At 34.9% G+C, this 16,827-nt stretch overlaps 1 protein-coding gene across 1 annotated transcript; it reads left to right on the top strand.

Moving 5' to 3' along the window:
- Positions 1 to 8,643: 8,643 nt before the first annotated feature.
- On the top strand, positions 8,644 to 15,784 carry LOC123302542. The gene is made up of 4 exons (XM_044885512.1): positions 8,644 to 8,739; positions 11,349 to 11,981; positions 15,656 to 15,677; positions 15,747 to 15,784. Exons 1-4 carry the CDS (start codon positions 8,644 to 8,646, stop codon positions 15,782 to 15,784), a joined length of 789 nt encoding a protein of 262 aa, XP_044741447.1.
- The last annotated feature ends 1,043 nt before the right edge of the window (positions 15,785 to 16,827 follow it).

Here is a 16,827-nt window from a genome sequence, read left to right as displayed (position 1 = left end):
CATGCTTCTCCTAAATCTTTTGGTTGGAAGGCTCTGACAATATTTCCAACATTTCTATTTAAACCTGTTAAGAAGCAATCGAGTGCCGTTTGCCTATAATAAGTAATTTTTGTTTTCTTTGCTTCATCTGCCTCTGTTTGGAGAGATACGTTATTAATTATACAAGCTAAAATTTAATTAACTTTAGCAATGAAAACTTCGGCTGGTTGATTGCCTTGATGTGATGAGTAAGGGTCGCAAGCAAGGCTGAATTCGTAGCGTTTGTCTGCGTAATGTCCAATAGGTATGGCTTTTATAGAATTCCAATCACGAATTCTACCGTATTGATATAATACGATCGAAACAGGGCCAATTACTTTTTTTCTAATTTCGTTCCTATATAAAATTTTAAGGTTTTCGTCTACTAAACTAAATACTAATCCTACTGCTATATCTTCACTATCTATAAAATTATAAAGATTGTTTTTATTTCCATCGAAGGGGGTAATTGTTTTAATAACGTCCGGTATTTGAAATTGTTTTATTAATGCTTCTACGGTATTAGCAGATTAATTGATTGAAACTACTCCTTGTGGAGGCGTCATTTTATTTGTATTGTTTAACTTAAATGAATAAATAATAATATCTTCGCTGTCCGATATGCCCCCGGACTCGTGGTTTCTATTAAAAAACGATAAATTGTCGTATTTTTATAATAATTAATATTTTTCTTAATTGGATATGGTCTTAGCATGGATATTGAAAATAAATAAGGAAAATATGTACTTACAACAGAATTATGAACAATTTCCACATATTATAGCTGAACCAATATGCTCTTGATTCCAAAACTCCACGAAGTTAATATTTGAAGTCGAATGTCCAACCAATATGCTGTATGTAATTGATTTTTTTAGCGTCGATAATTAACTATAAGTTTTGAATAACCGTCGAAAATGTGTTGATTTGAAAAAATATGTTACTAATTACCAATTCCAATATTTTCCAAAAAATTTTCCAGTTTATTCCAGTAATTTTCCAATGCATATTCCAGTAAAATTTCAAATTAATCTTACAGTTTTTGTCGAGTGTATAATAAATTTATTTGGTTCGTTGGTTCGTCCCAAAATCTTAAAAGATACTCGTAGAACTATTGGAACACTGATTTTAATGTTACCGTTAGTTTACGATGGACGTTAATAGTAAGGTATTTTCTAAACAAATCCGTTCCAGCTGCGCTAATTATAAACTCGATAAAAGTTTATGTTGAAGAAAAAATTTTTTTTACAATAGAAGTACAATAAAGTACAATAATAAACACTTCATATCGCCATAACGCTGCCCTCCGCGTGCTGTACTACTTCTTGAGACACAAGGATGAAGTGGACTCTACGCCAGGCCTACCATATGCTCCAGGCGAGATCGAGTCCGTCGACAAGAACGAGAAATGCATTATCTTCTGGAATTTCTCGTTCCCAACTACCAGGCAGCTCTCTGCTACTAAGCTTGATATAGTGCTCCAGGATATCTCATCCAAGACTATGTACGTCATCGAGTTCTCTGCGCCTGCAGAAACGAACATAGTCACGAAGGAGGAGCAAAAACGGACTAAATACCTTGATCTCTTACAAGAACTACGACAACTACACCCTGGCTACTCAGTCAAAATGGTTGTCCTCATTATCGGTTGTCTTGGCGGAATTCGTCCCACTCTCGAGACGAATCAATCTCAAATTCCGGTCAGCAGGTCTCATCTTCGTCACCTTATCTCTTCTCTGCAGACGGCTGTCATCATAAGCACCCTTCGTTCATTGAGATTGCATCAGACTGTCTTCAAGTAACAGCCCTGTAAGTTTCTTTTATTCTATTTTTTTTAACTTCCCGCTAAGAAAATAGGGAAGTTATTGTTTTCACCCCGTTTTGCCAAAATCGAGTTTTCATCAGATCTCGACGTTTTAAGGTGTCAGGAAGCTTCCCTGACTACTTCCGCGAGGGTGTCTGTATGGCTGTATGTATGAATGAGAGTGTGTGTGTGTGTGTGTGTGGATGTATGTAAACCTCACATAACTTTTGAACGGCTTGTCCGATTTGATCGCGGTTGGTGCCATTCGAAAGAGCTTGACCAAACTAAGATTTATTATTTGGACCGATTCGAACCGATAGATTTCGAGAAATCTCAAAAAAAACTGAAAAAAAATTTTTTTTTTAAGTGGTTTTTTTCGAATAACTTTTAAACGGCTGTGTCGATCAATTCCAAAAACTAATCAACTCTCAACATCAAAAAAGCGTTTTTTCGGAATAACCTCGAAATTTTTTGTTCTATCAATTGAAACTTAAAGATTCTTCATGAAGCTTCAAAAACTGCGTCGAATGTCACCAACCGCGTGAAAATCAGTTTATTCATTCTAAAGTTATCGCGATACTTAGCGGGAAGTTACAGGGATGACCTGCAGGGTCAACCGTTTTCCAAATTTTTTCTTTTAGTAGGTTCCACATCGCTGCGGTGCAGGGAAGGAGCCTGCTTGACCAGGACATTAGACAGACTAACGTACCACCGACTCAGAAGACAGACGGACCAACGGACGTCGCGTGGACTGACGGACGTTTAAATAAGTTTGATAATTATTTGATTAATACTTTAATGATTCCATATTTGTAGATGTAGTGAAGTACTAGAGCTAATAATAAACCAATTCCATCATAACACGTCCATTGACATATCGTACTTTCATATCTTATCAAAAATGGTTTATTTAATTGCGATTGTAAGTTTTGATCCATTTGTTCCAGTTAATGATGAGTATATTTAGATCCAGATAGGTTATTTTAACAGGTTCGAGGTATTCTAGAGATAAAGGTCAGGTTCGATTTTGGAACTTGCAGCAATCATCTCAGAAGGTATATACCAGAGTTGTAAGTGGCGCTGCAGTCGCTTATCTTGGTTGTGTCCTCGGGTAAAGTCCACCGAAAGTTGAGGGATGGCGCTGACGTCGCTTATATTGGTTGGGATCTCGGCTAAAGTGACGTCATGAATTTGGGTGTAGATGTTTGAATTTGTGCGGGGAAAAATAGGGCGTGGTTGGAATGGGTGGGGGTGGGGGCGGGAGCGTAAGTTGATAAGCTGTTGGAGCTGGATAAGAAAACAGAGAAGAGGATGTCATCTTCCGGTCGTACGATAACATTTATGTATTTTTGGAAAAACCGTTGACCCTTATCTTCAAAGGATGTTTCCCTCGGGTCCTAACTTGTTTTGAAATTTCGTAATTTTAATTGGATGAATTCCCAGAATTCAGATATCATCTTCCGGTCGAACGATAACATTTGTCAATAAATGGAAAAACCGTTGACTCTTACCTGCAATGTGATGCTTTCATCAAGTCCTAACTTGTTAGAATCATGATCTAAATGATAAGTCGACAAGTGATATGAGATTAGACACTAAATTTTTGGAGTTGGTGATCATATAAAACTATTGTTGATCTTTGTCGGAGAAAACTGTTTTTAAATCATTCATAGTAGTTAATTGTAGAGAGCTTTACTTTGTGGAACTCCATAATTAGGATAAGAAATAAAATTTCCACTTTACTTTGCTAAGTCCACTTTTATTAATTAAATATTTTAATAATTTAAGATATTTAATTAATAAAACTGGGCTTCGCAAAGTAAATTGGAAATTTTATTTCTTATCCCATTCATGGTAGATTTAACTATCTGAATACCATTTATTGAAACACCCTATATATTTTATCTTAAACATTTTGTATATTTGAATTACACATATAATCATATAACATTGAACGTTCGGTAACGTATATTTTATTGTGTTAATTCCCGATATAACAGTGAGTGTATAAATTTTTGAATGTCATTGTGGAATTTAAATATAATTGTTTCGAAAGATGGATACATACGAGAAACATGTTATGTAGACGGTAAACGCTATACCCCAAGGTGGTAACATGGATATGATGAAGAAAATGGAGAGAGTGTTGAGGCTCATTAAGTCGGCAGAGGAAGCTGAGCGTTGGATAAGAATAAATAAAATATGTTGGGGCCAATGTGCGAAATTAAGTAAAAAAATAGTAAACAACTGTAAACACGGGTAGACGCGCGCCCATTCTTTTTAAGTAGTTATAGTTTAGCATCCGCTTAGATCGGATACTGGCCTAGGTTTTTATTACAACCGTTTTTTTTTTGTAAAAGTTAAACCGTGTTCGACATAGTAGTGAACGAAGGTTTTAAGAAACAAATAAGTGTCCATTTAGTTGTAAATTATTGATTGTGATTGATTGTAAATTGGTTCATCTGTTATCTTCGCTTGGTAAACCCACGTGAAACCTCCACACGTCGAAATTGTTAGAGGTTAAAATTGAGCTCATAAACAACCGTACTAGCAAAGACGAAATCACGAAAACACCGGGTTAAAACAGGTGAGTCAGTTTTTATCAATTAAATTTAACCGTGATTTTCGGATTTGAATCGCCTAAAAGTTTAATTCCGTTAAATTCCTAACAAATAAATTTACGGTTATTTAAGCGTATACTTGTTTTAAAGAAAGAAAATCCTCTACGCCTTGATGCAATTATTAGCTTATGTAAATCATACCAGCGGTTACTTCACCGATTACGTTTAGATTTAGTTAAACAAGGAGGTTGTGTAGTAAAGAAACAAAATCAACATTTAATTTGGGAGACAATCGAAACCCACCACCATTGCAGGGTGAAAACTGGTATGATTACTAATTTGGATTACAAAGATCCAATTTTCTTTTTCAACCGGGCATTTCCTATGTTCCGACGTCACGTTCACCGGGAATTGTTGAAGCATCTCCTCAAGGTAAGTAAAATTTAAGATTTATATTAAAATAGTCTAATGAGATCCTTAATTTTTTTTCAGGTGTATATTGTGTTCACGGGTAATTGGATAAAACCCATCACAAAAGAGGAGGATGTGAAAACATTCATAACGTCAGCCAAGAAAAAGTTACCTGTTGAAGAAATTCGAAGAATTTCAGGAACGAGACAGCGGATGGGCTCTTTATATGATCAAAAATATTCAAGTACACATGAATAAGTACACTTCAATCACAGCCGGAACATTTTGTGAATTACCCTCAGTCATCAAAAACAAAAAGGGTGTGATAAATGTCCGTAATTTGGATCACCAATGTTTTCTGTAATCGGTAATGTCTGCATTATTCCCGGTTGAAAGAAATCCTCAACGTTATTTTGGATGATTCGAAAACGAATCTGGTTGATTTCCATTACAACTATCTGTACCCTCGATATGGTCAAGAAAATGTATAGGAGTTGGTGATCATTATTTACCGACATGGACAGCCTGATATATGCAGTACGTAAAATTGATGTCTATGAGGTTATGAAGCAGGATATTGATCGTTTTGATACGGCTGACTACGCACCCGACAACGTCTATGGTATACCACTTCGCAATAAGAAAGTCAAAATAAAAAACAGCCTAAACGATCCAAGGGTCTCAAAAAGTCAGCTATCCGAAAACTTACTTTTGAGGACTATAAACGCAGTTTGCTTGAGAATCTCAACTTTTATTATATGAGATGCGGGTGTGTTAATTTGGTAAAAGTCCTACATGTTGATGCTTAGTCCCAAAATCTATAAGAAAACCCATTTGAAAGTCTGGCAGAGTGAACCATACTGTTTTTAAGTTTAAGGATAATTAACATAAAAGTGGAAGGTAATCGCTGGGCCCGCCCGATTCGTTACATAGGTTCGTAAATATTTTTTGCTTAGCGCTTTAAAGATACTTATTGGATCTGAAAGGATATATAAGAAAAATAAGACTAAAAATATATTTGATTGTCACTATACTGCAACAATAATAATTTATTTATAAGAGAAAGCTGTAACAACTTATTTTGGCTTGTATTATCTTTTAAACAAGCAAATATTAAATATAAAAATAGTTTTTTGAATTCAAAAATACAATATAAATACATAAATAGCGTACATATATATAATCTACAAATATTTAATATTACATTTCGGTGGACTGAAGACAGTCCACACTAAATTTAGATATCTGTATACCAAATAACACATTAAACGAAAGTCAGATCATTTTTAACCTCAAAATAAATCTATATACATCAAAAACAACTATCCGATATAAAAAGTGAAAATACATTCACAATATTAAATAAATGTAAGTAAATAAGTAGAAAATTAATTCAATTATCAAAATACGAATGATGTACTTAGAATCAAATAAAGTTTCATTTCAACATTCGTAAAAAATCTCAAAAATCTTTGAATATTTCAGGATTCGGTTATATAAAAAAAACCATATAGCCAGCGTGTATAACCCCCGATAAAATTCAATAATAATTGCTTTCGACAAAACAAACAATGTTAAAAGGATTACTAAATTAAATTACGACAAACCATAATTGGTAAGTTAAAATCTATATCGATAATTATTTAACCATACTAGAAAATATCTTTTGATTAAATAATTCTTACAATGTTTTGATTATTAACACGATTAAATTAAATTAAATTAAATTAAATCGTAGAAACTATTTGCATAGTAACTGTATATAATGAAAATAGTTTTATTTTACTAACCTTGATTAATTTCAGAAAATTATTAATGAAATCCAAAAATAAGTTAAATCGAATACGTACAATTTCAAAGATGGATGCAGTTGATAGGAATATCGAATTAATAATGACATAATTTAAATATACCAAAAGGATACTTGATCGATTCAAAAACGTGGTACTCTTTACGAAAATATTTTTGGTTGTGGTATTAAAATTTATAATGATGTAAGCATCCGAAGCTGTTCTTACAATGATGATGAAGTTACTAAATTTCGATGTTGATCCGATCAAGTTCCAAATTAAAGTCCGTTGGGATTAGTGCGAGTAGCAAAAATGTACTATAAAAATAGATGTTAGGGACATTTCACAAGTTAGTGTTTTTACTTTTTTCTTTGGTGATTTTAATTAATAATGAGTTGGTACTAACTGACTATACCAAGAATCCACCAATCATTCTCATCGTTGTCTCTTGTTTACTCATTTTTAAATCGGTCGGCCATGCGGGCCGACCGAATTAACTGAGTTCATAACTTTTTACTTTTTTTATATTATAATTAATTCGTTTTCGATCTGAATAGATCGTTTCGTTCGGTTGATTTAATTAATCAATCTAAAAATATAATTTAAAAGTCGAGTCAGTGATTCTGTTCTCTTTTTCAAAAGTTTCAATTTTTTTCAATGGTGAAACGCGTGGTGTTCAGCATTTAATTTTCAATTTAACAATGTGTTAAAGCTTAATTTCTTAATCGATTTTCATCTTGATAATCAAGTTTAATTTTGGATCCAAAGTCGAATAGTTCCCAGTGAATTATGTGATTTAGTGTAGTGAACTTAGCATTTCCTACTTTTCGCGCCATTGAGGTGATTTACGCAATATTCGATATTACTCGAGTGGCCCACGTGTTGGAAGTTTACCCGTTCAATTTGCCATATAAAGAAAGGTGCATCAATTAAAAGTCAATAACCAACAGTAGCAAAACGTGAAGAAATTCAACGTAAAGGTTTGATAAATTATCCCAAATTCATTTCTCCTGAGATTTATCCTATCAAACCTTTAAATATAAACTTTTTATTATTCAAATAGTATCAACCTGGATAAAAAACCGGTGAGTACATTTATATTTTTTTTTCATACAGTCCGTTAATCTCAAAGGTTCTTAAAACTCGCTCATTGTTGGGAAATATTTCAGTTTTTCTTAAACCAGCGACCATCGCCCCAACATTTTTGGTCACTTCAAGCCAAATATACGTTTTTTCATTCAATTCAAATAATCACGTGTTTTTTCGTGTTTTTGTTCTGGACAAACAATTACGTAATTAATTCATGCTATTTTGAAAAACAATATTCGACGTCATTTTGATATTCATGATTTGACTAATAATAAAAAACTACTCTTTTCATAAAATAAATGTCACTATTGACTATTTTTTTTTGTTCAAATCACAAATCATAATATTTACATTGTATTTTTCAATTGTCAAAATTTATTAAATGACATTTCAAAAATAAATGTAAATAATTTACTTTTTTTTGACTTTAATTGTTAATTTCAATTTTTCTGAAAAAATTTAAAATTCCTTTAATTAAATCGCATTTGATTAAAATTTCGTATTAATTCAATATTATTTAATACTCAATTGATTTAATTAGTTTCAATTTCTTATAGGGAAAATTCGTAAACCATGGTTATTGACTTTGATTGATTTTTTTTTAAATTAATTAATTTCATACTTTTATTTCAATTCTTTATTTTTTTATTTTATTCTTGGGTATCAAATAAATTCATTATTCATTCATTGATTTTCATTCACTCTCAAGTATTCGAGTTTTTCAAAAAATTTCAATTCATATATAATACTGACTGTCCGAGTAACTCTGCTGATTACTTTAATTTATTAAAAATTTTTTCTTTTGATTTTAAACAAATTTAATTTCAGTGGTTCTGTAATTCGATTGAAATCATCAACGTATCGCTCATCAATAATATTTTAATTAGTTAAAGTCATTTGATTGTTTTATCAATCCTTCATCAATTAATATTATTCCTTTTTTCAATTTTATTTGCATTTTCATTCAAGTATGGCACAAGTTATTGACAGCTTACTCCAATATGGAGAAAACATGGAAGCAGTGAAGGAAAACCTAGTCCTTCATCGTGAAAATGCCTTTGCGCAAGTAAACGCGATTTATGACACTGTAAGGGGTCTTACACAAGCAGATTTCTTACAGTGTGAATTATTATATAAAAAACTGCCATCCTTCATTGAAAATCATAAAATAATTCAAAGTGATATTTTGAAATTTAATTCTGCTGTAGAAAAACGTAAGCGAATCGAAACAGTTTCGGCTCAAATAGCTTACGATCAGTTGACATTTTCAATCGAGCTGCATTACCACAAATTGAAGGCGTTAATGCCAGCCAAAGTTTCTGATTCAACATCGGTTGATTCAATCAAACCTCTTCAACAGGATAACAGTTTAGCTCGTATTAATTTACCCCAATTCAATGGCGATATAGATTCTTGGTTGGAATTTATTTCCATATTTGACAGCCTTGTCCATTCAAAACATATGGACAATATTTGCAAATTTCGATACCTTAAAACCTCGTTGAAAGGGGACGCGGCATCTGTGATTTCTGGGTTTGCCTTAACTACCGAAAACTATCCATTAGCATACGAAGCATTACGTTTTCGCTACAACAACAAAAGGCGCATAGCCAGTTTTTATTTACAAAAAATTTTAGAGTTCAAGACAACCCATTTGTCTAATTTAAATAATTTAAATTCATTTCTCACCACTCATGAAACTGCAGTAAAATCTATTCGCTCTATGGATTTACCAGATTTAATTGATTTCATTTTTTTCAACTTAACACTAAATAATCTGGACACTAATATGCGCCGTGAATTTGAGTTGCGTCATTCAGACAAGGAGATTCCGTCATACACGGATTTAATCACGTTTGTTACTAATCAGCTTCGCTCATTAGAGTTGCAATTACCATCTACTCGCACCAGTAGCTCAACGTTTCCAAAAACAAATAAACCCAAATCATTTTTAGTAAACACCGCTCACAACACGAATAAAATTTCTTCATTTAAACAAAACTCTCAGATTTCAAAATGTATTCGCTGCAGAGGCCCTCATAATCTCGCAGCTTGTCCTTCATTTTTAAAAATGGAATTATCGAATAAATATCAATATTTAAAATCACTTACTCGTTGTTTCAATTGTTTAGGTTCTCATCTTCGAAGCCAATGTGCTTCTAAAAATGTATGTCGCAAGTGTGATTCTAATCAACATCACACTACCCTTCATCCTGGGTTTCAATCACCGGTCACGTCGGCAACCAAAGCCACCGTTTCGGACTTGAATGCGTCTCCCTCAAACTTAAGCACTCAACCCCCTCACAGCACCGGTAACGACATCCCGGCGCTGTCATGTACTTCATATGCCCAAAACCCATAAGGGGTCTTACTGGGCACAGCTCAAATTTTAATTAATACCCCCAGTGGTAATTATTTTTCTGTTCGGGCACTTGTGGACCCTGGCTCCCAAGTGTCAATTATTTCATTATCATGTTGTCGTGCTCTGGGTTTACCCATTAAACCCACTTCAACTCAAATTTCGGGTATTGGCGCCACCGAAACCTCTTGTCATGGTACGGTTTCGTGTATTTTAAAGTCAAAATATTCTGACATAAAAGTCTCTACAACTGCATATGTCATGTCTACTATTTCGTTAAATTTACCTTCAGTTGAATTGTCTCAAGAAGTCATCAGTCGCTTCACGTCACTCAAATTGGCAGATAGCCAATTTTATATTATTATTATTATTATTATTTATTTTCACCATAAGATACAAACGTACATAGGTATAGTCAACATGAAATTAAATAAATTAAATTAAACTATAAATAAATTAAATTAACCTGTATGGGCACGACGTTACAATATGCTTCTTCAGCTCACGTTTAAATTTTGGCATGCTCTCTATGTTTTTTAACTCTCCGGGAAGATTATTGTACAATTCACTTCCAATAATTTCCGGAGAGTTTTTGAACTTTTGCAATCTGTAGTTTGCAATATGCAAATCATTATTATGACGAGTGTTATAATCATGTATTTCATTTCTAAGTGGTAGGTTTTGATAATTTTTTCTGATAAATATTAATAGCTCGTAGTAATAAATGCCATAAAATGTTAGCAAATTATTCCGCTTAAAGTGATTAACACATGATTCTCGATAATCAAGATTAAACATGAGCCGAATAATTCTTTTTTGTAGTATAAATATTCGTGTACAATCTGAACATTGTCCCCATAATATTACACAATACTGCATAAATGCATAAATCATCCCCCGTGGATTTCTTAATAGGGGCAGATTTGTTCCCCTCTATATTGTCATGTACGGATTCTCAAACTATTCAGGGATTTCCTTCCGCCATAAACACTATTTTTGGGTGGTTAATTATCGGTCCTGTTGAGGGCAAGCCCCCTACTCAACCCATTTCACTTCTGAGCACTGCTCAAATAAGTGATCACTTACAAAATTTTTGGGAAACTGAAGAAGTTTCGGTTTCCATCCCCTCAAATCCTTCAGATATTTTGGCGGAACGCCATTTTAAAGACACGCATTCGCGTGACTCAACGGGTCGATACATTGTCGCTCTTCCGTTTCGTCCGGGCAGCCTCCCTGCCCTTTTCAACAAGGAGCGTTCACTCGCTTCCTTTATTAATTTGGAAAAAAGATTGTCTAAATTTCCACAAAAATACAAGGCGTATACCGAATTCATGGATGAATACATTTCATTATGTCACATGTCAAGGGCAACTAACTCATCAAGTTACATAATTCCCCATCATTGTGTCACTAAGGACACTAATACATCCACCAAATTACGTGTTGTTTTTAACGCCTCGGACCCAGGTTATAACAAAATTTCTTTAAATTCATTATTGTTGGCCGGTCCTAAATTACAAGACGATATCTCGGATATCCTTTACTCATTCCGTTTTAACTCAATAGCCTTGTGTTCTGATATACGTCAAATGTATCGACAAATTTTGGTACGTCCAGAAGATCGCATTTATCAGCATATATTTTACCGACCATCCACTGAATCCGACGTCGTTGAATTTGAACTAAATACCGTAACATACGGATTAGTTCCTTCCGCTTTTCTTGCACAAAGGTGCCTTAAACAATTAGTTATCGACGAAGGCAATCATTATCCTTTGGCTTCTCAAGCCCTTTTGCACAACACTTACGTTGATGATATCATTACTGGTGCTTCGTCTCCTGAACAAGCCAAAACTTTAATGACACAATTACAAACTTTAATGAGTAGGGGAGGTTTTGAGTTGCGAAAATGGACTAGTAACGATCCTTCTATATTAGCTGATCTCCCTGTAGATCACATCGAGACGCCATTTATGTTCGAAACGGAGACTGTGTTCAAAATACTTGGGCTGCTGTGGGACCCAAACACAGATAGTTTTCTATTTCAATTTAAATCATTCGAAAACGTTTTGACAAAACGCACTTTGCTTTCACATGTGGCAGGAGTGTATGATCCTTTGGGTTATTTAGCACCTATTACCTTTAGCTTGAAATGTATTCTGCAAAAGTTATGGTTAGATCAATCAGGGTGGGACGACCCCGTACCTCCACATATTCGTCAAATTTGGGACCTCCATCAACAAAACATGTATCTAGTAGCTCAAATTCGCATTCCCCGTTTTATTGCTCCTTCAGAAAGTAGGTCGGTATGGTTGGCCGGTTTCTCTGACGCGAGTCAGCTTGGATACGCAGCTGTGCTTTATCTCTGTTGTGATAATGGATATTCAATAACATCAAATTTATTTGCTGCTAAAACTAAGGTAGCTCCATTAAAAACCCTGAGCATACCGCGCCTGGAACTCTGCGGAGCACTTCTGCTTAGTAAACTCGTCTCGTCTGTCCGTCAAACTATGCCGAATTTGTTCAAAATTCCTCCACGTTTATTCACCGATGCTCACATTGTTTTATATTGGCTCAACACTCCTCCACATTTACTCAAAGTTTACGTTGCCAATCGTGTTGTAGCCATTCAACAAATTACTCAACAAATGTGCTGGTCTTATATTCACACTTCTGTCAACCCTGCTGATATCGCATCTCGCGGACTGACCCCTGATCAGTTTTGCAAATCTACTCAACATAACTTGTGGTTTCACGGACCATCGCTAATTTCGGAGCCTCTCAGTCAGTGGCCCCCTCCTTTTACGGATACAATTTCCAATATTGCTGAGCTGCCCGAAATTAAACCCTTGGCTCTCGCAGCCAATTTAATTACTCCGAATCAAATGTTGGAATTATTTTCTCGCTTTTCGTCATGGACGCGTTTGATCCGAGTAGTCGCATGGATGCTTCGTTTCATCAAACAGTGTAAAGCACGCCTACAGCATCTAGAACCCATTTCTGGTCCGTTGTCCGTCACTGAATTAGATTTTGCGAAAATCAAAATCATTCATATAACTCAAAAATATTATTATTCCTCCGAAATTCGTTTGTTATCCGCTCATAAAGCTCTTAAAGGCAGTCTCAGCTCGCTCAGTCCGTTTTTAGATTCATCTTCCATAATTAGAGTGGGTGGTCGCCTCAACCACTCCCCACTCTCTTCAGCTTCCAAGCACCCCATTTTGTTGCCCAAAGTGGCACACATCTCCCAATTAATATGCGTTCATGCTCATTTGTGTTCTCTTCATTCTGGGCCCAGAGCAGTCCAAGCTTCTGTTCAAGCTGTTTATTGGATTCCCGGGCTTCGTGGTCTCGTTCGTAAAGTGATTCGTAACTGTCCCACATGCTACAGATTTCGTGCTGTGCCCTTCACGCCTCAAATGACAGCTTTACCCGAATCTCGAGTCACCCCCTCGAAACCATTTTCTCATACCGGAGTCGATTTCGCCGGTCCATTCATTGTTAAATCCGGCAACCCACGTAAACCTCGTTTAACAAAAGGTTATCTCTGCATTTTTGTGTGTTTTTCCACAAAATGTGTCCATCTTGAGTTCGCTTCAGAACTCACTACTCAATGCTTTCTAGCAGCACTGGATCGATTTGTAGCTCGTCGGAGTCTTCCATCCGACATATATTCCGATCAAGGTCGGAATTTTCTTGGCGCCTCACGCCTTTTAAATGAAATTTCTATTTTCTTAAAAGAAAATCGCGAGAACATCTCCGATTATTTGTCTCTTAAAAATGTACAATGGCATTTCAACTGTGCATATGCACCTTGGTTCGGGGGTTTGTGGGAAGCTGGCGTCAAGTCCGCCAAATCGCTCCTCAAACGCATGTTCAAGGAATCTTCCTATTCCGTTGAAGATTATTTCACGATATTCGCCCGCATTGAAGCGGTGTTGAACAGTCGCCCACTGTGCGATCTGCCTGCTGATCCTTCTGAGGCATCGTCTTATTTAACCCCTGGACACTTTCTTACCGGCACCCCCTTGACCTCGTTGCCCGAACGTTACCCACCTTGTGAACAGCCCGTTCGTGACCGTTGGCTGAACCTGCGACGCTTGGTTCAAAGTTTTTGGAAACGTTGGTCGAAAGAGTATTTAAATACTTTAATTCAAAGAAACAAATGGAAATCGCCTGCCGCCACCCCTGAGGTTGGGGATGTCGTATTAGTAAAAGGGGATCAAACTCCCCCACTTTCTTGGCCTATTGGTCGTATAATCAGACTTCACATGTCTGCAGACGGTATACCTCGTGTTGCCGATTTAAAACTTGCGGATCAGCAAGTAGTTACTCGGGCGGTCGCTAGACTGTTTCCACTGCGTGGGTCGATCGAGTAATCCCATTTTATCCTTCGCTCCCCCATTTATTTATTTTTTTTTGGAATTCAAATATTTTATCCGTTAGATTTCAAATATTCTTTGTTTTCTCTTCTTTCATGTACATTGTTGACATTTTCAATTTGTTCGGTCCCATGTAACTGAATTTTTCCCTTTTTGTTTAGGTAGGCTCAAATTCTATCGAATTTGGGGGGGCGACTTATGTTAGGGACATTTCACAAGTTAGTGTTTTTACTTTTTTCTTTGGTGATTTTAATTAATAATGAGTTGGTACTAACTGACTTTACCAAGAATCCACCAATCATTCTCATCGTTGTCTCTTGTTTACTCATTTTTAAATCGGTCGGCCATGCGGGCCGACCGAATTAACTGAGTTCATAACTTTTTACTTTTTTTATTTTATAATTAATTCGTTTTCGATCTGAATAGATCGTTTCGTTCGGTTGATTTAATTAATCAATCTAAAAATATAATTTAAAAGTCGAGTCAGTGATTCTGTTCTCTTTTTCAAAAGTTTCAATTTTTTTCAATGGTGAAACGCGTGGTGTTCAGCATTTAATTTTCAATTTAACAATGTGTTAAAGCTTAATTTCTTAATCGATTTTCATCTTGATAATCAAGTTTAATTTTGGATCCAAAGTCGAATAGTTCCCAGTGAATTATGTGATTTAGTGTAGTGAACTTAGCATTTCCTACTTTTCGCGCCATTGAGGTGATTTACGCAATATTCGATATTACTCGAGTGGCCCACGTGTTGGAAGTTTACCCGTTCAATTTGCCATATAAAGAAAGGTGCATCAATTAAAAGTCAATAACCAACAGTAGCAAAACGTGAAGAAATTCAACGTAAAGGTTTGATAAATTATCCCAAATTCCTTTCTCCTGAGACTTATCCTATCAAACCTTTAAATATAAACTTTTTATTATTCAAATAGTATCAACCTGGATAAAAAACCGGTGAGTACATATATATTTTTTTTTCATACAGTCCGTTAATCTCAAAGGTTCTTAAAACTCGCTCATTGTTGGGAAATATTTCAGTTTTTCTTAAACCAGCGACCATCGCCCCAACAATAGAGAAGTTACGCACTATTTTTTCTATCTTTTACTAGGTAGTGATTTATGTTAGTTTTTTTTAAAATTCAAAATTCCACCAAAAACATAACGAATTGAACATTGTACATATTAATTTTATTTTTAATGTTGTTCATATCTATCTAATTTATTATTTTTAATTGTTTCAGAGCTGTTGTGATAAATCCCGAAGTAAGAAAAGTGTTTGTATTAGTGAATTGGAGTGGGGGCAAAATTAAAACATTTAATTGTTGTTTTTAGGTAAAGTGTGTACAAATAACAATTTAGTATTAGTTTGAACACAAGTGGATGTTTTTATTATTAAATTATTATAGAAAACAATTTTTAAACAATGCAAGACTTTGGTACTGATAGTGATAATGCGTCTGTTGTAACTATGATTAAACAAAATTGTAGTTTAAGTACTATAAACAATGCTTTAACAAAGTATTTTAAATCATTAATTAACGAAACAATTAAATGTGGACGGCCAGAATTATTGAACTTCCTTATTGATAAGGTGGAACAAATGGATTTAAATATAAAATTTTCACCATCGTCAAACAATGAAGATATGCAAAAGTGGGCCTGGATTATAAACAATATTTCTACGGGGCAAACAGATAGAATTGTGGGACTGTTATTGTTTGAGCAATCTTTCTATAATGTTTTTACATCAGATGAACTCTGTGATTTTGTGCAAGTGAAAGAAATTGTTGAAAATTATCTAATGAAGGAAGATGAAGCTGATGAAGTTTTTGTTTTGGAAAAAGCAGAAATTACTGAATAAAAATTATAATTGAAATATTTAAAGAAAATTATATTGTAAAAATAATAATAATAATAATAACAATAATAATAATAATGTAAGGAAACTGGTCTCCACCACTAGGTGGTGCAGAGCGTGCAAACCTCAGAAGAAGACAGTGATGCACCTCATCTCGGCATGTCTTACTTATTCCTACAACACCTACATACATCGCCATAATGTAATCGCCTACCCTCCACGTGCTATACTACTTTCAGAGACAGAAGTATGAAGTGGACCCTACGCCATTCCTACCATTCGATCAACCATTCGAGAAATGCATTATCTCTTGGAAAAAAATACAGGGATGGAGCCTGCTTGGCCAGGACGTAGAGGAAACTACGATCTCTCCTGCTGAGCAACCAAATACTCGTTTGGAAGCGTTAAAAAAACAGTTTCAAAATGCCCTGTTAAAAACCCATAGCGACCTCTCTAAACGCAAACGCCACAAGGATCACAAGACGTTTCACAAAGCACAAGACGCTGCTTTGATCAATAAAATCTATGCTGCAATGTGTGCTCCAAAGTGTGCTC

Source organism: Chrysoperla carnea, chromosome X, assembly GCF_905475395.1.
Source record: "Chrysoperla carnea chromosome X, inChrCarn1.1, whole genome shotgun sequence".
NCBI lineage: Eukaryota > Metazoa > Arthropoda > Insecta > Neuroptera > Chrysopidae > Chrysoperla > Chrysoperla carnea.
The sequence above is the reverse complement of the archived record's forward strand: the minus strand, read 5'-3'. Positions and strand labels throughout refer to the sequence as shown.